Source organism: Passer montanus, unplaced genomic scaffold (assembly GCF_014805655.1).
Source record: "Passer montanus isolate IOZ18808 unplaced genomic scaffold, ASM1480565v1 scaffold64, whole genome shotgun sequence".
NCBI classification, from domain to species: Eukaryota; Metazoa; Chordata; class Aves; order Passeriformes; family Passeridae; genus Passer; species Passer montanus.
Genome location: NW_024371482.1, coordinates 3640148 through 3661095, shown reverse-complemented (window position 1 = coordinate 3661095; position 20948 = coordinate 3640148). Strand labels below are relative to the sequence as shown.

General features: G+C 54.1%; 1 protein-coding gene across 2 annotated transcripts; it reads right to left on the bottom strand.

Moving 5' to 3' along the window:
• Nucleotides 1-414: 414 nt before the first annotated feature.
• Nucleotides 415-20880, bottom strand: ZNF341 (zinc finger protein 341). Of its 2 annotated transcripts, none has more exons than XM_039728201.1 (15): nt 20508-20880; nt 16671-16781; nt 15218-15405; nt 13998-14150; nt 12859-13086; nt 11458-11653; nt 10528-10612; nt 9328-9518; nt 8140-8333; nt 6978-7186; nt 5355-5451; nt 4461-4593; nt 3559-3670; nt 2709-2779; nt 415-1498 (listed from the first exon to the last, which is right to left on the bottom strand). In XM_039728201.1, exons 1-15 carry the CDS (start codon nt 20536-20538, stop codon nt 987-989), a joined length of 2511 nt encoding a protein of 836 aa, XP_039584135.1. In that variant the 5' UTR covers nt 20539-20880; the 3' UTR covers nt 415-986. The 2 variants fall into 2 exon arrangements, with proteins under 2 accessions (XP_039584135.1, XP_039584136.1); XM_039728202.1 differs by having other exon boundaries at nt 3577-3670.
• Between the last annotated feature and the right edge of the window lie 68 nt (nt 20881-20948).

Sequence of the window (20948 nt, the reverse complement as noted above, 5' to 3'; positions counted from 1 at the left end):
CAGAGAAGCCAAGAGGACAGCAAATGTCCCAGTGACACCAGACTTGCCTGCTGCTCAACCACACCACCTCCCCGCTGAAATTGCTGACAAGCACTGAGCTGAGGGAACGTAGAGGCTGGGGAGCAGCTGCCAGAGCTCCTCTGCAGCACCTGGCCCAGAGCTGACACTGGAACATTGGCTCCTGGAGGCATCACAGGTTTGCTGTGTGACCTGGCCAGGTCACCTCACCAACCCCTTAGTGAACAGAGGGGTCACATTTAACTCTGCCCAGGGATTGACTCATTGCTGTCTAAGGCACTCAGAAATCCCTGGATCTGGGGAAAAACCATGAGCAAACACCGTGGAGAGAACAGCACCCAGAGAGAAGAGTCCCTCCACACACACACAGAGGTTCCCACACACTGACTCCACAGGTGAGGTCCAGAGTGTTTATAACTTGTAGTACAGACACGGTGATCTTTCTACTGAGACAGACAGAGAGAAGATACCAGACAGAAGTCTATTGGGGTATTTCTGAACAGTGTTCCCAAAGGATCTCAGGATGAACTTGCTTCCACTAGGAAGGATGTTTGCTCTCAGAAGGGCCACCCAAATACTGGGCAATACAGTTTTTAGGCCAGAAAAACCACAGATGGGACAGGCTGTGATTTGCAAAGCCACCTGATTGCAGCAGCTCTGTTTGTTGCAAGTTTGCATGGTCCTTCTTCTTCCCTGATTCAGGGATCTTTGTCTTTCTTGCCCTAAGCTGTGGTACAGAGGGACAAGAAATAATGGAGCCACCCTCTTCAGTGCCTTGTAGGCATCAGTGGCCTCCAAGCAGTCCTCTGCCCAAGGATGGGAGGAACCAGAGTGGAGATGGAAGCCATTCCCTCCCATACCCATCCTCCTCCCCAGAAGAGCTTTGGTCTTTTCCACAGGGATAAATTTGAGCACCAAGTCGGACAGTGCCAGCAGCAGCCCCAGCCACACGGTGGCTCCGGGCATTGTCACTCGGAGGTCTGGATGTACACGGGGACAGCCAGCATGGCGCAGGGCCCGTCCGAGGCCGTCTGCAGCTCTGCCAGGGCCAGGTTGGAGCCCATGCTGTTGGGCTGCCCAGGCACCAGCTCCGGGTCCGCAGCTCCTGACCCGCCAACCACAATGGACAGGACGGCGTCTGACTCCTGGAAGGGCTCCTTGCTGGGGTTCCCCTCGGGGGAGCTGTCCCCGGCAGCGCCGTCCTTGAGCTCGGGCAGCCCCAGCGCGCCCGGCAGCGCCAGCCCGGCCTTGCGGCCCCGCGCCGCGCGCTTCTTCTGCGCCTTCCTGAGCTGCAGCTCCTTGTCCTTGGGCGAGCCCAGGCGGCACTTGTGGTCCCTCATGTACTTGTGGCGCGTGAAGCCCTTGCTGCACGTGGGGCAGCGGTATTTGTAGTTGCCGGTGTGCGAGCGCTGGTGCTCCACCATGTGGGCGCGGCGGCTGAAGGACTTGTTGCAGTACTGGCACTTGTGGATCTTCATCCCTGCACACAGAGGGAGGGGAGTTAGACCCAGCCATCCCCCAGGCAAAGCAGGACAGCTTTGCTCCTCCTCCAAGGAGGTGCTCCCTGATCAAAGGGAGGAGACATTGTGCCACACACAGTACAGCTGGGTGGCTGCAGCTTCAATGTCTGTGTTTAACCATAACCATTTTACGACTTTGTAAAGTCAGAAAATGTCCTGAGCTGGGAGGGACCCCCAGGATCACCCAGCCCAGCCCCAGCCCTGCCCAGACCCCCCAACAGCCCCACCCTGGGCACCCCTAGCAGCGCTGTCACAACGCTTCTGGAGCTCTGGCAGCCTCGGGGCCGTGCCCATTCCCTGGGGAGCCTGGGCAGTGCCAGCCCCTCTGGGGAAGAACCTTTCCCTGAGCTCCAGCCTGACCCTCCCTGGCACAGCTCCAGCCATTCCCTGGCTCCTGTCACTGTCACAGAGAGCAGAGATCAGTGCCTGTCCCTTCACTCTCCCTCAGGAAGAAGCTGCAGACTGTAAATAAATATTCTTGCCTCAAGTAAGATATCACTAAAATATCACCAGAAAAACATGTTAATTGTGATGAAAATGCAAAACAATCTTGGAAGCATTGTTGTTTTCAGGTGTATTTAATAAATAAAGAAATTTTCACTTTTTTTTCCCCTCCAAAATATGGGAATGTACAGTCTGAAAGAACCTATAGCTGCACTATCAGCCCATCCCATCTGCTCCCACTCTGCAGGGCTTTGGGCACAAGGAAAGATGTCCAGTTTTACCCCAAGAGATAAAAGTCTGATTGTTCTCCCTGGGGCATGGGAATAAATAATGGGAATAAATTATTTGTCTTTATTAGAATTGGAAGCATAATTTTTAAACACAAGAAGGGAATAAAACCCCATGAGATCTTCTTTTGCATGTGTGATGGGATGGGGGAGGAGTGGACAGAGCACTCTGGGCATTCACTTGATAGCAAACAGACCAAATAATCCAGCTTAGCTCCTGAGTCTCATCTGCAGGCCCTGCCTACAGATTTTGTCTCAGAAACCAACCCAAAGCTTAGACATAATCCTGAACAGATACTCACTTAAACAGGCTTGCAGCAAAACAGAGAGAAAAAATCTGAAGCTAATAAATTATTGTTATTTCTCAGGCTTAGTCCCTATGTCACAAGCTCCTGCAGCACCACAGGGAATCCCAGTGACTGCATTCCCAACCACTCACCTGAATGGGACAGAATGTGAGCCTTCAGCTTGTCAGGCCTGTTGAACTCCTTATTGCAGCCTGTGTGGCTTCTGCAACAACAACAGATGCTGGTGAGATGTGGGACCCAGCTGAGGAGCAAGGCATACACAGATCCCAGATCATAAAGACATCCATGACCCTTCTCCTTAGCAGTACCTAGATGTTTCTCTTGGTGCAGCCTCAGCAGGAATTCCACTGTTTCAGCCTTTCTGAGAGGGGCAAGGACTAAACAGGCTGCCACAGGGATGTGTGGCTTTTCCTAAACTACACATGGTCTGTGTCTCACTATGAATGCTCTAAAATGCAGCAGGTTCAAGATCCCAGCTGGAGACAGAAGAATTTTGGAAGGAGGTATGAGGTTGGTTGGAGCAGGGAGAAGCCAGTCAGCCTGGGCTATCTCAGAAAGTCCATGGCTGTGCCATGGATTTGGGACTGCACCTTCCAAAACTCAGTTCCTCTGGCTTGTACATTAGGTCCTATGTTGGTATATATTTTTGGAGACATGGCAGTGAGTAAGAGCCCACCATCCAGGGAACCTCTGTGGTCAAATAATGCTCCTTCTCTCTCTAGTGCTACCCCCAATCCTCCCATGAAGGCAGAGTTATTTTACAGGGCTGATGGAGCAATGCAATGTGGCCCTACAGGAAGTCAGGAACAAAGAATTGGGACTTCAACAGCACGGTTCATTCAACAGCTCACAGCACACAGCATTCCAACCTCCCCAGGCAGCCTGGTGGGTGCCACAGTGTCCCCTAGGACACCTGCAGGGCACATTCCCCCCATCCCAAGCCCGTTCAGATATGTTGGCATGTGCAGACACACTACATACGAGAAGGGACATTTGTACTTCTTGAAGGGCTCGTGGATGAGCATGTGGCGCTTGAGCTTGTCCTTGCGATTGAACGCTGCGTCACACACCGAGCACTTGAAGGGCTTCTCACCTGGGGAGGAACACACCAGGGCTCAGGGACACTGCAGCCACACAGGCTGCTCTGGCCGTGCACAGCCCGCCAGGCCAGCTGTGCCCACTATCAGCTTCCCTGCCCTGTGGATAGATCACACAGAATCACACAGAATTTGGTGGGAAATAACCTTTGGAATCATAGAGTCCAACTTAGAACCTAACACCACCTTGTCAACTAGACCATGGCACTGAGTGCCACATCCAGGCTTTTCTCAAACACCTCCAGGGATGGTGACTCCACCACTTCCCTGAGCAGCCCATTCCAGTGCCCAATCACCCTTTCTGTGAAATTCTTCCTGATGTCCAGCCTAAACTTCCTGGTCAAGCTGGCACAGCTTAATGCTGTGTCCTCCTGTCCTGTTGCTGGTTGCCTGGAATAAGAGACCTATGCCTACCAGGCTACAGGCTCCTGTCAGGGAGTTGTAGACAGCGATAAGGTCTCCCCTGAACCTCCTTTTCTCCAGGCCAAACAACCCCAACTCCCTCAGCTGCTTCTCAACAAAATAATAAATGGACGGGCACAACCCATGCTGCACACTGCTCCTGTTCTTCAGGGCCAAATTCCTTAGCTCTGCCACCATAGCAAGTGGGGAAGCCACCTGTGTCCCCCATTCCTAAGGAGTGCAGTGCTGAGCACCAGGCTGAACCACACCCATTGATCTGAAACCACGTTACTACAGATAACTCGGTCATTCCTGCCAGCAGGGCACGGGGCAGCTGGGGCTGTGGCACAGAGGGGGTGAGCACTGGCAGCAGGGGAGCCCTACCCGAGTGGATGTGGGCGTGCAGCTTGAGGTAGTGCTCCCGCCGGAAGAACTTCTTGCAGATCTGGCACTTGAACTTGCTGCCCCCGCCGTGCGTGGGGATGTGGCGGCGCAGGTACCGCTCGCAGGGGAACACCTGCAACACACAAACACAGAGCTGCAACACACAAACAGCTCAGAGAGAACACCACAACACACAAACACACACCTGCAGCACACAAACACAGAGCTCAGAGGGAACACCTGCACCACAAACACACAGCTCAGAGTTGGTTCCACACATGGGATATCACAGAGCTGGCACAGAGTGTGTAGCCAGGATAAAACACGTAAGAATCATGGAATGGTTTGGGTTGGAAGGGACCTTAAAGATCAACCAGTCCTGCTGCTGCAAGCAGGGACACTTTCCATTATCCCAGGCTGCTCCAAGCCCTGTCCAACCTGGCCTTGGACACTTCCAGGGATGGGGCAGCCACAGCTTCTCTGGGCAGTGTGAGCAAGAAGCTCAGTCACTGCTTTCCCAGGAAGGATGCACTGTGAAAACCTTCAGGACTATATAATAAAAGTATAGATAGGGCTTTAAAAACAGGCCAACAAAAATTCAAACCAGAAAAAGTGCCAAAACTTTCTTAAGAAACACATAAGCTGAAACCTTGCTGTCAACTGTGTAACACCACTGTGCTGAGGACCAGCATCTCAGAAGGATGCCAGCAAAGCCAGCAGTAGGATGGGCTGGGCAAGAATCCCCAGCAACTCCTACCTTCCCCAGAGTTAACTTCACTTTCTGCTTCCTCATCATCTGTTATCCAAGGCTCCTGCTCTTGGAGCTGAGGGTTCCTGCCCCCCTCAGAGCCCTTGCCAGGTATCCAGGCCTGGCTCACTGTGGTCAGCACTCACCTTCTGGCAGTGAGGGCAGGGGAAGTTGTGTGTTGCTGTCTGCAGATGGTGCTCCAGGGCTTCTGGGGTGGAATATTTATTGACACACTTCACACACCTGCACGTGGAGAGAAAGCACAGAGCCTGTGAGCAAGGCTACTGCACCAAACTCCACACCACAGGCAGACCTGCCCAGCCCAGCCACCTTCCAGGGTGATCTTTGACAGGACTGATACAGAAAATAACCACTCAGGTGCTTAAAACCTCAGCAACCCACATGCCAGTTCACACTCACACTTAGCAGCCTTTAGAGGGAGATGCTGGAAAACTGGGTGGAGAAGCCTTTAAATATTAGTGCACTTGCCACAGGCTGTCATGGGAGCACCCAGACTTGAGCACACATTCCACACTCCTTCCTTATGGAGATAAGCCTTACGTAAGGACTTCTCTGTACTTCAAACACCTCCTTCCATCTTCATTGATTGAAGATATCAGCCCCCAGAGAAGGAGCTGGGAGTGGGGACACGGCATGGCAGGGGTCCCACATCCTGGCAGTGCTTCTGCCAGAGGGCTCTGCCAAAGCTGACTGACAGCAGGCACTGGGGACAGGCACCATCAGCAGGGAGGACAGAGGCACTCACACCCTGCTCCTGCTGTGAAACCCCTTCTCCTTAGCTCAGACTAAAACCTCCTCAAGCTCAAGCCAGGTTCTGATCTCAGGGATCCCCACTACTGAGCTGCTGAACAAAGCTCTGTAGTGTGAGGATAACTAGAAACCATGGTCTAGGCAAGAATTAGCAGATATTTATTCCATTAAGTTCCTAAGTGAGCCCAGTATCTCCTGGGCTTCCTACTCTCCCTGAACATTTCTATGGGCATTCCAAAAGCTACGTGGAGCTCTTTGTGGAACTCCTCACACTTGCCCTCCACTCTAGTAGAAAAGCTTTCCAAGGAACAGACCATTTTGCAGCAAAGGGATAGGAAACATTTTGCTGGGCACAGCTTCTACAACCCACAGGCCCTTTGTTGCAGGTGAAGAATCATAGAAAGCAGGCTGGGAAGGGCTTCCCTGGCTCTCTGACCCAGCCCAGGGCAGGTTCAGCCGTGTGTATTTGTCCTGGTTTAGAATCCTGGTTCCCTGGGAACTTCACTGCCTCAGCTAGCAAAAACTAACTAAAAGCAAAGGAGAGCTCTCTCACTGTCCATTCCACAGACAACACTGTCCAGGAGAATGATGGGAGGAGTGAGTGCAGCTTCTGCAAACAAACTGTGCACTACTTTTGTCGCCTGCCTTCACTGTCAGAACCAGTCTTAAAGGTGCAAAACTTAATTCTGGACTAAACAGATGAATGGGGATACAATCCAGCATCATAAAGTGACCCCAGGACACCATGTCACTCTTGACTGGTGATAAGAGGAATTGCAGTCACGGGATCTTCCCACATAAGCAATCCCAGCTTTTCACTGTCATTCAAAGACTCCCTGGCCTTTCCAGTCTGGTAGAGGAACCCCCCATATGCCACCTGGGTGTCCAAAAGCACCACAGCCACTGGACACAGGGCCCCTGTCCCCTCTAAGGTCCCAGCAAGCATGCTCTGCACCCACTCACTGCTACAAGCCTTGAGAGCAGCGATTGTACTGTACTTGTAGACGGCCATGTCCTTCTTGGGGCTGTGCTGGGGCAGCAGGCTGTGCGAGTACTGGTGCACGCCCAGCTCGTACAGCGAGGGGAAGTCCTTGCTGCAGAGGTGGCAGCGGTAACTCAGCTCCTCCTGGTGGCTCTTGATGTGCTCCAGGAAGGACTCCAGCTTCTGGAAGGTCTGGGCACAGGTCTTCACCACGCATTTGTACACCTGGGGAAAGGAGAGCAACTGGAGAGGCTCACCGTGGAGACAAGCAGGGAAAGCCCCCTGCCAATAGGCAGAACTGCCTTCCTTTCTGGAAAGAAGCACACACTGTCAGGGCACACCCTGAGAAAGCAAGATGGGACAAAGGGGTGTTGATGTGATGGCCTGAAAGCACTTGAGTGGGTGGGACCACAACACCTCAGAAGTGATTATCCCAGGACCCAAGAGTTGCCACTTACACTGAAAATTTTGGACTTCACAGAATCATAAAGGTTGGAAAAGACCTCCAAGATCAGTGAGTCCAATCTTTGACAGAACACCACCTTCTTAACTAAAGCACAGCACCAAGTGCAGTCAGTTACTGAACACTTCCAGGGAGGATGACTGCACCAGTTCCCTGGACAGCCCAGTCCAATGCCTGACAACCCTCTCAGTAAAGAAATTCCTCCTGATGTCCAACCTGAACCTCCCCTGGCACAGCTTGAGGCCATTTCCTCTTGTCCTGTCCCTTGTGGGAACAGAGCCTGACTCCCCCTTGGCTGCACCCTCCTGTCAGGGAGTTGTGGAGAATAAGAAGGTCCCCTCTAAGCCTCCCCAGCTCCCTCAGCCACTCCTTCTCTGCCTTACTCTCTAGAACCCTTGTCCAGCTCCACTGTCCTTCTGTGGACAGGCTCCAACACCTCCATGTCTTTCTGGAAGTGAAGGACCCAGAACTGGACACACTTCACTTCTTTGCTTCCTCTCTAGCCACCCAAACCTGCTTGGCTGAATTTCTCACTCAGTTTTCAAAGGAGTTTTCAAAGCCACCCAGCCACACACCTACAACCCTGAGAGCTGAGCTGCATGTGAAGAACTGGCAGCTCTACAGACCAAAAAGCTCAGGTCAGACCCCGATAATGGGTGCATTATATGGAGCCAATCCCAATATTGCCACCCACCCAGGCCCCCCCTGTCCCTACCTGCTCGTTCTTGTGCTGTGTCATGTGTGATTTGAGCTGGAAGTAGGTGTTGAACTTGCTGGGGCAGAACTGGCACTGGTAAGAGCTGTCGATCAGGACAACCTGCTTGGCCTCCAGCTTGGCGGCCTCGCTCTCCTCCAGGGGGCTCAGCTCCTGCGGCGGGGGCACCGCGTTCCGCGAGGGCTGCGGCAAACCTGCAGAGAGGGACAGTCCCAGCCTGCCGTGAGACACCTCTGAAACTGCTCTGCAAGCCCGTGCTGCCAGGACACACCAGGACAGCCCTTCCTCCCTTCCAAAGACACACTCTTTAGATCAGATGAATCTCACTAACAGGGCTGTTTAAAATTTGTTGACAGATTATTAACAGCTCTGACCACTCCATCTTCCCCTCCCTAGCCCATTCTCTTTTTGCAGGGATATAACTGCTCTGTGGAGCAGTCAGAACAGGCCTCCAGCAGTGAACCAGAGCCAGATTTACTCCCCCCACTGGCAGGAGACAGGAGGTAAGATGCAGCCAGTGGTTCACAGTCCATGATGCATACAGAGCTCCAGTTGTCCTTTGTCCTAGACAGGACATTGTCACTGCATTCTCTCCCCTACCAGGTCTGAGGCTACCAGCAGTAAAGGCATCCAGACACCAGCAAGGAGCTCTTCTCTGCCTCAGGTATTTACAGGTGGCCACTGTGGGTAGATCCAGCCTGGGCATGACCTGCACAGTGCAAAACCAGAGCACTGGGCTATCCTAAACCAGCAGCTGTCTGTCCCCTACACTGTGGGTAGATCCAGCCTGGGCATGACCTGCACAGTGCAGAGCCAGAGCACTGGGCTACCCTAAACCAGCAGCTGTCTGTCCCCTAGGCCAGAGCTGCCAGGTGTGGCTTGTGCACTGCCAAAATTGTACTGCCAGGGAGTGAGAGGGGAATGACACCTGGCCCTGTTTATGCACATACTGGGACAGAGTTTGGAGCCACTGTCTCCAGCAGCACCTGAACCCACCACGGGGGTATGAAATGATGCAGCTTCCAGCTGGAGCAGAGCAAATGCCACTCTTAATGTGAGATGCTAAACACTACCAAGGAATGCAAACAGCACACACAGCTGCCCTCCCTCCCTGTGTGGAGGTGCAGAGACCTGCAGCCTCCTCACACCACTGCTCTGCCCGACACACAGCATCCCCAGGCACCACACCTGTGTTCTCCTCGTCCTCAGGCTGGCTGGGGTTCAGGGCCATGACCTGCACAGTGATGGAGTTGCGGGAGATGGTGCAGCCCAGCCCTGGAGGCCACACTTTGTGGGTCTGCATGTGCTTCTTCACGTTGGACTTCTGGGCAAAGGCTCGGCCACACACGATGCACTGGAAGGGCTTCTCACCTGTGTGACTGAAGGAGAAGGCACCAGCTCAGCAGCTGGTGGAGGCAGGAGGCAGGAGGCAGCCCCCACCTGTGGGGGGACAAGGACAGTGCTGGGCATTTGGTTTGGCAGGTCACACCTGGACCCAGCAAACAAGGGCTTCGAGATCACATTCACCAGAGGAGATGGATTGTGAGAGGCCTGGGGGGAACAAGGCTGGTGCACAGACAAAACACCTGTGGTCTGGGAATGACAGGGGATCAAAGGAAGAGGCAGGAGAGGAAAACAGCTCTGCAGCAACATCAGGGCATTCACTGTCAGGGTCCCTGCACAGACCTTGGGGACCTCATCACTGTCTCAAGGGTACAGGCTTTTCCTTCCCTGTCACCCTTCTCTCTCCTGCACACATGTCTTCTAGCTTGCAGCCCCCAGCCTGAATATGCTCTCCTTTGTCCATAGCAAAAAGGTTTTTCTACTCTGCCCTTCTGCTTCAAGAGAAAGTGAAGAGTCCAGGCTGGGAAGAGATGCAAAACCCACCACTTGTTCCTTCCCATCTGTTCTGAGTCCAGCTGACTCCACTGGGAAGAAAAACTGCAGATTTCAGCCTCCTCCTGCCAGGGAAAAGCTCTCTGATTAGAGCTCCCTGTATAGACAGTGAGCCTGGCTTACACTTTGCTAACAGCAGCAAACAGGAAGGCTGCAGGTTGCTAGGCAGGGAGAGGAAAGGGAAGGGCAGAGGCAAGCAGTGGGAATGCTGCTACTGCAGTGATCAGGTGACAAGAGGTTTGGCTGTCAAGGTCTCATCAGCAAGGAAAATGAGCCTCCAGTCCCAGCACACAACCAGCATGAAGATTACATTCACAATACAGCCTTCACTCCAGCGGGAAAAGGTATCCTGGGGTAAGAAGAATGAAGAATCCCTCCCATTGCAGCACAGATTCTGGGACATAACAAACTGAGCTGCACAGACTCCCTCAGCAGGGCTGTGCCCCGCTCCAGCCCAGTCACTCTGCTGTGTGCAGGGCAGGGCACTGTTACCTCCTGATGTGCTGCTGCAGGTCAAAGTTCTTGGTAAAGGCCTTGTCACAGTATGTGCATTTCAGCTTGGGGGACTTGGGTTTGCCTGAAAGGAAGAGCACACACAAGAATGAGATCATGTGGCACAGCCCTGTCCCCACAGCGTCACAGGGCCCTCACCCCAAGACATGGCTGTTCAGGACCCAGAATAAAGAGCTTATAGGAAGATAAGATCTGCCTGGGCAGACTGGGGCGTGGTTATGGGCACAAACATTCATTAACACAGCCTGAGACAACTCTACAAATCCTGAGCAGTGTAGTCTGCTGGGGCAGGGCACTCTCCTCAGGCAACAACCACTGCCTTGCAGGGACCTTTCCAGCTACAAAGCACCAACCTTAAAGGTGCACTGGGAAAAGACAGCATGAGTGAGAGGAAGGGCCTCAGCTCTGTCTCTGCTGTGAACAGTCTGCTGGGGCAGGGCACTCTCCTCAGGCAACAACCACTGCCTTGCAGGGACCTTTCCAGCTACAAAGCACCAACCTTAAAGGTGCACTGGGAAAAGACACAGCATGAGTGAGAGGAAGGGCCTCAGCGCTGTCTCTGCTGTGAAATCCCCCAGGTCATCCACCAGTTTCATGCAAGGACATCATGTTCCCCTCCAGAGCTGCACAGCCAGTGCCACCCCTCAGGGAGCCTGTGGCCCAGCAGCCCAGCTGGGACAAGCCCAGTGACCCTCAGGGCAGGGGCTGCCAGGGACTCACCTTCCTGCAGCCCACTCAGGACAAGCCCAGTGACCCTCAGGGCAGGGGCTGCCAGGGACTCACCTTCCTGCAGCCCACTCAGGACAAGCCCAGTGACCCTCAGGGCAGGGGCTGCCAGGGACTCACCTTCCTGCAGCCCACTCAGGACAAGCCCAGTGACCCTCAGGGCAGGGGCTGCCAGGGACTCACCTTCCTGCAGCCCACTCTCGTTCTTGCAGCGGCGACTTTTGGCAGCAGCAGGGGAATCAAAGCCAACCACAGAGCCTCCTCCTGCACTGCTCAGGGGGGTGGGAGCACTGGTGCTCTTGGCCTTGAACCCCTGCTTCCCAGGGCTGTACACAGGGGGAGAGGGGTACACGGGGCTTTCCACACACTGGCTTGGTACCTGTGAGAGGGCAGTTCATCAGTGGAACACATTTGCTGCAGATAATTATACCATGCCCTAATTCCCATCTCCACCACACCAGGCTTCAGTTGGGCTGGCTTTTCTTCTGCCAAACTGGATCAAATTTCTGGTTCACCAGGCCAACAATGTCTCTCTAACCAAAACTGGCACCCTGCACAGTGTGAAACTCTCCTGCTGAACATCAAAAAGCATCCAGAAGTTATTACAGCAGGAACAGGGCAGCAAAGAAACACTCTGAGGGAGATGTCTTGTGCCCCATCTATGTCTCTTGCCTGGAAGAGTATCTTATCTCTCTGGAGCAGGTTACCAGAAGGATCACTGCTGACCCTGTGGGTTCACTCCAGTCCTGAAGCAGGGATCTCCTGGTCCTGCTGCCTGTCCTAGCAGGACTGCAGAAGGGAAGGAAGGCACAAGGAAACTCCAGGTGCCAAAGCACAGCTCTATGTCAGCATCAAGATTAGGAAAGAACACTTAAGAGACAGAATGATCAGTCTGGGGTGATCGTTTAAAGGCACTTCTGCTACCCACCCTGATAAATTAACACTATTTATCCAACATCCCCATCCATTCCTGTCCACTGGCATTCCAGATCAGATTCCAGTTACACAGGTAAGGATGCCAAACCTCAGCCACACCCAGCAGCTCCTATTGTGAAGGGCAGTGCAAATTTAGAGACTGCAAACGGCTGATCCACCAGTAAATCCACACCTTGCCTGTGCCATTCTTTAGCAAAAGCCACCTTGACAAGCTCATTGAGATTTAGACTGGATTTTTCTCTCCACATAAGCTGAAGTGTGCAGTGTGATGCTCTGTGCTTCTACAGAAGGTGAGGCCTTCACCTGTACTCCCTCTCACTCCCAGCCTATGCAGGTATCTCTTGGCCAGAAACAAATGCTCAGGTTTCCTAAGCCTGTGCCAGTCCTCTGTCTGTCTTAGCTGTTTCTCCTGTTTTCACCTGGTTGCTGCCTTCTCCCAGAGAAAATAATTGTTGTCAAATAACCTAGCCCAGCTTCCCACACTGTAATTCCACATTCCTCAAGGCCAGACTGGATGGGGCTTGGAGCAATCTGGTCCAGTGGGAGGTGTTCATCCCGAAGGCAGGGGATGAGCTTTAAGGTCCCTTCCAACCCAACCCATTCTGTGATTCTCTGAGGACAGATCCTTAGGGGCAGCCCTGGCCTTACCTCCATGGGCGGGTAGGGCTGCATGCCCAGGGTCTGGATCTCCACGCTGCTGGATGCTGCCATGGGAGCAGGGGCGCTGTACACCTCCACCACGCCGCTGCTGGGCTGCCCGGGAGCGCCCAGGCTCGGCGGGGGAGGCGGAGGCTGCGGCGGGGGCGGCGGCGGGGGCGGCGGCGGCGGAGGGGGCTGGGACAGGTAGCCAGCCCCAGCGTGCATACTCATGCTGCTCTGCAACCAGAGACACCACACGCTGGAATCGCGGCAGCCAGGAGCTGGGGGGCTGCTCCCTCACACACACTCCCCATCCCAATCTGCCTGCACGAACAGCAGGGATCTCTTGGCACAGCACAGCACATCCAGCTGGCAGGCTGGACCACACTGTGCTGGAGGCCTGGAGTCACCTGCGGGTACACATTGCCTCCTCCAAAACCCAAGCCCTCAAGCCCCACTGCTTTTACTGATTTGTTTTTAAAGCTTTTAATCCTTCTTGTTACAAGGAATATTTTCAGAGCATGGAGAGCATGTACAGCCCAGCCAGTCTGGGGAGAGCCCAAACAACACTCCCAGGAGGAAATGAATCCATGGAGTAAGCTGACAAGGGCCCTGGAAGCCAATCACGACATGGGGACTCACAAAAAGCTGGAGAGACCACATTACAAAGATCTGAGCATCCAGCAACAAGCAAGTTTGTGAGCAACACCAAGCTGTGTGGTGCAGTCAAAACACTGGAGGGAAGGAAGGGGCATCCAGAGGGATCTAGACAGGCTTGAGAGGTGTGTCTGTGTGAACCTTGGGGAGTTCAACAAGACCAAATGCAAAGTGCTGCACCTGGATCAGGATGACCCCAAGCACAGATGGGCAGTGAATGGATTGAGGGCAGCCCTGGAGGGAAGGACTTGGGACTGCTGGTGCATGAGAAGCCCAACATGACCCAGCTGTGGGCACTTGCAGCCCTGAAAGCCAGCCATGTCCTGGGAGGCATCCTCAGCACTGTGGGCAGTATCCCTGGAAATGGTCAAGGCCAGGCTGAACAGGGCTTGGAGCAACCTGGTCTAGTGGAAGGTGTCAGTCCCATGGCCAAGGGGTTGGAATTGGGTGAGCTTTACCCATGGCTCCCTGGATCCACACGTGCCCCTCACCTGCACTGGGGGCTGCACGGCTGGCATGGGCTGGTCCAAGGAGGTGAAAGCAGACATGGCTGACATCAGCACCTCGTCACTGACCAAGATGTTCCCCTGCACCAGAGTCTGAATCAAAGGTGATGGGGGAACTGTGATGTATGTAGAGATTTGCTGAAAGAAAAGAAAGATACACTGTTAACCAGCAACAGGCAAAACAATAGCTAAAAAACAATGACACTGCTTTTTCCTGAGCCTCAGGATCTCTGCTTTCACTGCCTCTGGTCAGCAGTGAGCCACAGTAATTATCTGCAGCTTCCTGCTGAGCCTGTGGCAGTTCTTAGCTCCACAAACGTTCTTCAGAAAGGAGGAAAAAAATATCTCAGTGGCTCAGAAAGTGGCCATTGGCTGCAAATCAAATCAGGGTTATTAAACAAGATCTGCAGGACAAACTGGTCACGGACAAGTTCAGGCCTCTCCTGGGTGCTTGCCCCAGCAAGGGAAGGTGGAAAACTCAGGGAGGCTGCTCTGGCTCAGACAGTGAATGTCAGGCTCATCTCTTCAGACTGGACTCAGGTTATAGCAGGGGAGGGGGCTGTTGAATTTCTTGGCAGTAAATAATCTGTGTTTACAGCCCTGTGAAGAAGCACCATCCACTGGGACTACATTAACTTGCAAGAAGCAGCTTGTTTGAAAGTACTTTAGAAGCCACAACTGCAGGCACATTACATGTCATGCACCAGGGACTCCCACTGGAGGATCCTCTAGGGAACAAGAATTACTCCAGAGGGATATTCCCCCAACAGTCATCACACCACATTACATGGGCTTGTTTGCAAGAGTGAGACAGAAGGGATGCAGGGACAGAGCTGCTCCACTTCTGCCCAGGAGCCAGACCATGGCCCAGGGGACAGCTAGAGCACTGTGAGAGTGCACCCAGGCTTGTGGCCAGGCTCTGACACTGGGGCTGTTCAGTAGAGCCAAGGTCTGGCTGCAGCACAGACAGAACATGAAACCCCTTCTGTTCTGTCCTGAAAAAAGGCTGTCAGACACTCCTGCTGGAGGACACCTCACTGCAGAGGGCCCCACTTTAACCGTGAGGTGAAAAGCCAACAAAGGGACAACAGCTGAGCCTCCTAGGAAAGAGCTCAGTCATGAGACACCACTGGATCTAAAACCATCACCCCAATGCCCCCCAGCCCCAAATCCCAGCAGCAGAGGCTGTGCCTGCAGCACGGTACCTGGCGGGCAGCACTGGGAGCCTGCTGCACCGAGGTGATGGACGGGGTGTACACGCTGTTGGTGGCCAGAGACACCGAGGAGAGGGACGGGGCACTGCCCTGGCACTGCTCTCTCTTGTGGGTCATGAAGGCTGGCAGGGAGTTGAACTGCTTCTTACACTTCCCACACAGGAACACATCTTCGTCATCTGCAATGAAGGAGAGCAGAGCTTCAGGCCTTCTCCTGCACTCCCCAGTGCTCCACCCAGCACCCACAGTGCAGGGAACAGGCACCTTTGGATCTCAGCACCTCGAGGACATCCTTGTCAGGAGAGGACAGCTGCAAGGGCCAAGATGTCCATCCTCCTCTCCCTGAAGCCAAGTGATGTGACTGAGCCCATCTTAGCCCTGCTCCCACACACAAACCCCACTGTCTCCCTGGGTCACACTACTCCTGTCTGTCTTCTTATCCCAAATACAGGAACAACCAACCTTGCTCCTGTAGCACTCTCTGCTTTTAGCCAAAGCAGTTCCTTCCAAAGCATCAGCATTATGCTGGCTGAGGCAGATTTTATCACTCAGGTTGCACAAAGCACAAGAAGTACCTTGGATAAGGGCACAGAGTCACTGTCAGCTTGTGTCCTAACACCCCTCCACAACACTGCTGGTTTTTGGCACCTATGCCTGACGTTAGAAGCAGAAAGAAGACAACCCAGTAACACGTCCCAGCTGAAATCTGCAGTGCTAGCAAACCAACACCATGTGCACTCCATCCAGGCAGACTCACAAGGCTGTTCCCCTGTCTGAGTCACAGCCTGAAGGTGATCATTTTTGGGGACACAGACTGTAACTCCTTGGGGATAACTCCCCATCCACCCAGCACATTCTAGTCCAGCACTGTGAGGGTCCACATGCACATAAATGACCAGTGCCCATATTCATTCACACAGAGATGTTCCAGGAGTGCTTGAGCATCTCTAGAGGAGAAGGAGTGGATATTAAATAAAAAACAAGAACAGTAACAGGAACTAGATGTGGGGACAGTGGCTTCTCCCTCTCTTTGTATCTTTATTGGAAGCTCACGGCCAAGTCTGTTGTCATGACTGTCTCCAAAAACATCACTGCTCACTTGGGCACTTGTCCCTTCCTCCTGCTCTGTCTGGTCCTGCTGAGGGCTCACATCACGATAAAAAACAAGAACAGTAACAGGAACTAGATGTGGGCACAGTGTCTTCTCCCTCTCTTTGTGTCTTTATCGGAAGCTCACGGCCAAGTCTGTTGTCATGACTGTCTCCAAAAACATCACTGCTCTCTTGGGCACTTGTCCCTTCCTCCTGCTGTCTGGTCGTGCTGAAGGCTCACAACACTCACAGCAGTACCCCACACACCCAGCTGTTGTGCCAGCTGTGCACGCTGCAGGGGAGACGTGCAGCCCTCCTGCCCTGCCCTGTGTCCCAGTGGCAGCAGGACTCACCCATGGGCTGGATGGCAGTGGAGGAGTTGACATTGGGAGCAGACGGGTCCGTGACACCTCCTTGCCCATCCAGTAAGGACTGCACAGCCAGCACTGTCTGATTGTCCATCCCTGAAAGGAGACACAAGCATGGATGGTGAACTGAACACAGCCACACAGGGGTGTTTGGGCACTGGGAGCTCTCCTGTAAAACACTCTCCAGCTGCTGCTCCCTCCTCCCTGAGCCACTGTCACCTTGTCACCCTCTACTCCACAGCACCGCTACCACACAACAGCAACACTCCCACCTCTCTTCAGAGGTCCTTTGGTGCAAACAGAGAAGGGAGGAAGGGCAAGGAAAGCCAAAAGGGGGTTTGGGTTCAGGCACCTGCTGCACAAAGGAAGGATGCTGATAACACTGGGTATGAAAAGAGCTGAGAATGTCCCAGGAAGTGTGGGGATGTCACAGGGCAGAAGCCTGGGTGGGACTGCCCAGGGCTGCAGCACAGACACCCAGCTCAGGACACACAAAATCCTTGTGTGCAGCAGCTCTCCCAGCAGCAGTGTCACAAATGCCTCCCTATGTTCAAGGCCAGCATTCCCAGATCTGATCAGACACAGGGCACATACACCCAGTCAGATTTGTTGTTACAATCAGCTTACCTGCTTTGGCACAAACATTTTTCACTACAGCTAAAACGTTTTAAAATATTCCAGATAAATACAGAAGATTGGGACTGCTCACCTAGGGAGACAACCTGGCCAGCAGCACGGGACTGTGGATTAAACATGACACACTCTATTTTTAAATTGAATGTAAAGACATAAAGGACAACCTGATTTGGAGAGAAAAAGAGCAAAAAGGAGTGATTTTCATGCACCACTCCTTCCTATCACTCTTTTATGACACAGAACTCACAAAGGAAGCAAATGGCACAGCAAAGTTGTATGTTATATCTTGTGGATTAAAGAAGAGAAGAAAGCTGTGGAGTTCTTAGGTGTTTTTTCACTTCCAGATCTTTGCAAAATGAAACTGCAAAGCTCTGAACTCAGAGTTATGTGCCACAGGACAGGAAAATCAATCAGTCTGATCACTCCTCAGCAGTGAGGTGAGGACTGTGCTGAGATGAGGGGAGGTTGCTCAGCAGACAGCAGCAGGAAAGACAGCGAAGCACCACAGCAGATCACAGGATAGGGGACCAGCAGAGCAGGAGCATCCACCACCCCAAGTTCCTCTCCTAAAATTTCTCCTGAACAACTGGAATGTTACCTTCTTGATGGGGAATACTCATTTAAATGACAGCCTTTTAAAGCTATCCTAAATACTCATTTCTCCTCCATTCCCAGTGTGAAGAATGTCACATTAAGATTCTGTGAACATCTTTCTCATCCTCTCACTGAGGAGATGCTGCAAACCTTGCTTGTGTGCCTGGGACAGAGCAGGGCACCATCCTCCAAAGGCACAAGCAGCTGCTGGAAGGCAGCAGATCCCACTAGATCACACACTGCCATCAAATTCCCACCATGCCTATGGGAAGCCTTTCACACAGATCACAGCAAAGCTGCAGGTCCAGTTCAGCAAGCCTTGGCTTCAGGGATTGCTGGAGCCAGCCCTGCAGCTCAGCCCCACCGGGAGAACACGGCTGAACAGTGCTGGGAGGATCTCCTCAGTGCAGCCAAAGCCCTGCTCTAAAATACACCTCCCCCTGCACAAAGAACCTCTGGTCAACTGCAAAGGGAGCACTGCAGGCTGCTGATGGCACAGCCAAAGCTCAGAGTGGCATCCAGCAGTGCTTCTCCAGCAAAAATAAGCTAGGAGGAAAAGAAGCATCAAAAATCCAGGTGAAGTATAGCATGGGGATAATTATGACTGCACACAGTGCCACTCTTGATATGCCTGGCATTGGGCAACTGGATTTCCTTCTGGCACTGAGTCAGATCTTCCAAGGAAAAAAGCCAAACAATTGCCTTGATGGCACGAGGAGCAAGCAGCTCCAGGAGAGGCTGAGAGCTGAACACAACGATGCAGCAACACTGCCAGTGTTGCACTCAACCTCTTGATGGAGAGAAATGGCCCAGGAAAACAGAAATATTTATTTGGCAATTCAGAGCCCCTGCACTTCACTGAGGAACTGCACACCACCACCCTTCCCAGAGGGAAACCCCTGAGGACATGGCTAGCAGCCCATGGAGACAAGCTGGCAGCTCCATGATGCCAGTCACAGCCATGCACAGACTCCAGGAGAAAGCTCTGGATGGATCCTGCCCTGCCCACAGCCAGCACCAGCCTGCAGGACACTCTTCAGCCATGGAACTGAAAAATCCCAGCTCCCTCTCTCCTGGCAGCAGCAGGAGCTGAGGTGCCCAGAGCCTGACGAAACCAAAGTGATTTGGGGAAGCCAAGATAAAAGCACAGGACTACTGATGATCTGTGCGTTTTTTTCTTCCCTTTCGAATTCTCTCAGCTGGAGATGAAGCAAGACTGTCCATGTCACCCAGGTGCTAATTTGCCCCTGTGATAAAGCCTTTTTTTCTGACAGGAGCACCAGGTGCTTTAGTGACAGGTGAAGATGCACCTGTGCCCTGCAGCACCCTGAGACCAGGCTGCTCCAAGAATGCCAAGTCACCATCGACTTGTAATCCAATCAACAAGACAAAACAAACAAGCTCAGGCGCTAAAAGCTGCCAATTGCTGCGGGCTTAAAAAACCCCCACTCTTTTTCAATTTGCTAAAAAGCTTTGCTGTCCTAAATGCTGCAGGGAAACTAACACAACGAGGAGCTGACTGCAGGGAGGAAATAGGGACCTGAGTCTACACGGGGTGCTGGCAAATGCACCAAGTAACCTGACAAAATACAGAAAAAATATTTATTCTCTGCTCCACTCTCTGCTGCTGTCGTCACAGGTGATATTCAAAAGCACAGGTAACAATCCCAATGTCACACCTTCCAGGTAGTGGTGTCTCCTCATGTAATCCAATTTAGGAAATCAATGCCCATGAAATAGTTTCTCTCCAAAGAAAGCAGCCCCTAGCCCAATGTCAGCCTGCCACGGCTTAGCACAGCATCCTCGGATGGCACCTGGCTGGAACAGCGTCCCAAGGTGAGATGTATTTGAGCACAACCTGCTCACCCACACAACTGCCCGGGCTGTGCCAAAGAGCACAGCCACCCCTCAAAATGCACATGCAGGGGCCAGCACCCAGCCAGGCACCATCCCTGGGGCTGGCACGGAGCACGGCACAGCAGGGGGATGGCACTGCCAGCCCGGGGGCATGGGGGACCCCAGCATGCAGCGACACGGGACGTGCAGGAGTGGAGAGAGTGCCCTGGGCATGGTGGTGCTGCTTCCTGGGCACAGCGACAGGGGTGACGGGAATGTCGTGGGGGCACAGGAGCGGGGAGGGGCTGCAGGGGCGGGATGGGGATGGAGCGTGCAGGAGCAGCAGGAATGGGATGGAGGGTCCAGGAGCAGCAGGGGCAGGGATACGGTAGGGATGAGGCGCCCCAGAGCAGCAGGCGCAGAGCAGGGAAGGCATGGGCTGCCTTGGGCCGTCGGGCACCGGCCCAGGGTAGGGACGCGGTGCACCGAGCACAGGGCCCGCGGTTAGCGAGGGCTGCCCGGCGCACAGGGCGCTGCCGGGCGGAGCGGGGATGCGGCGGCGCACCGGCGGGAGGTGGCGCGGGGCCGGGGCACCGGAGGTGACAGCGTGCCGCAGGGAGCCGCGGACGGCGTGGGGAGCCGCGGGCTGCGGCGGGGGCTGCCCGACAGGGGGAGCTCGGAGGAGCGGGGGTCGCGCACCCCGGCTGTGGCCGCGGCCCGGGAGGTGCCGGCGCGGCCCCGGTCTGGCCCCGTTACCTTCCAGCGCCTCGAAGATCGCCTGCGCCATCTTGGAGCGGCGGCGGCAGCGGCGCCGCCAGGGGGCGCCCGCCGCCCGCTACGGGCCCACAGCGCGGGAGAGGAGGGGGGGCCGGGGCGGGGGATCGTGTTCAACTCGGGGCGAGGCACTGGGGCAGCGGCACTGCCACAGCCCGTGCAGACCGGGCAGGGAACGCCCGGGGGCCGCCTCCGCCCTGTTCGGGCTCCCGGCGCGGCCGCGGTGACCACGACGCCCGGCCCATGACCGGGCTGTGCCGGGCCGGGCTCACAGCGGCGCCCGCCGCCCTCACGGAGCGGGTGGGCGGGATGCCTCGCTCAGCGCCCATTGGCTGCAGGGCAGACTCTCCGCACCAATGAGAAGGTGAGGTGGTGCCGCCTATTGGCCGAGAGCCGTGATTGACAGCAGTGCGGGCCTATGGG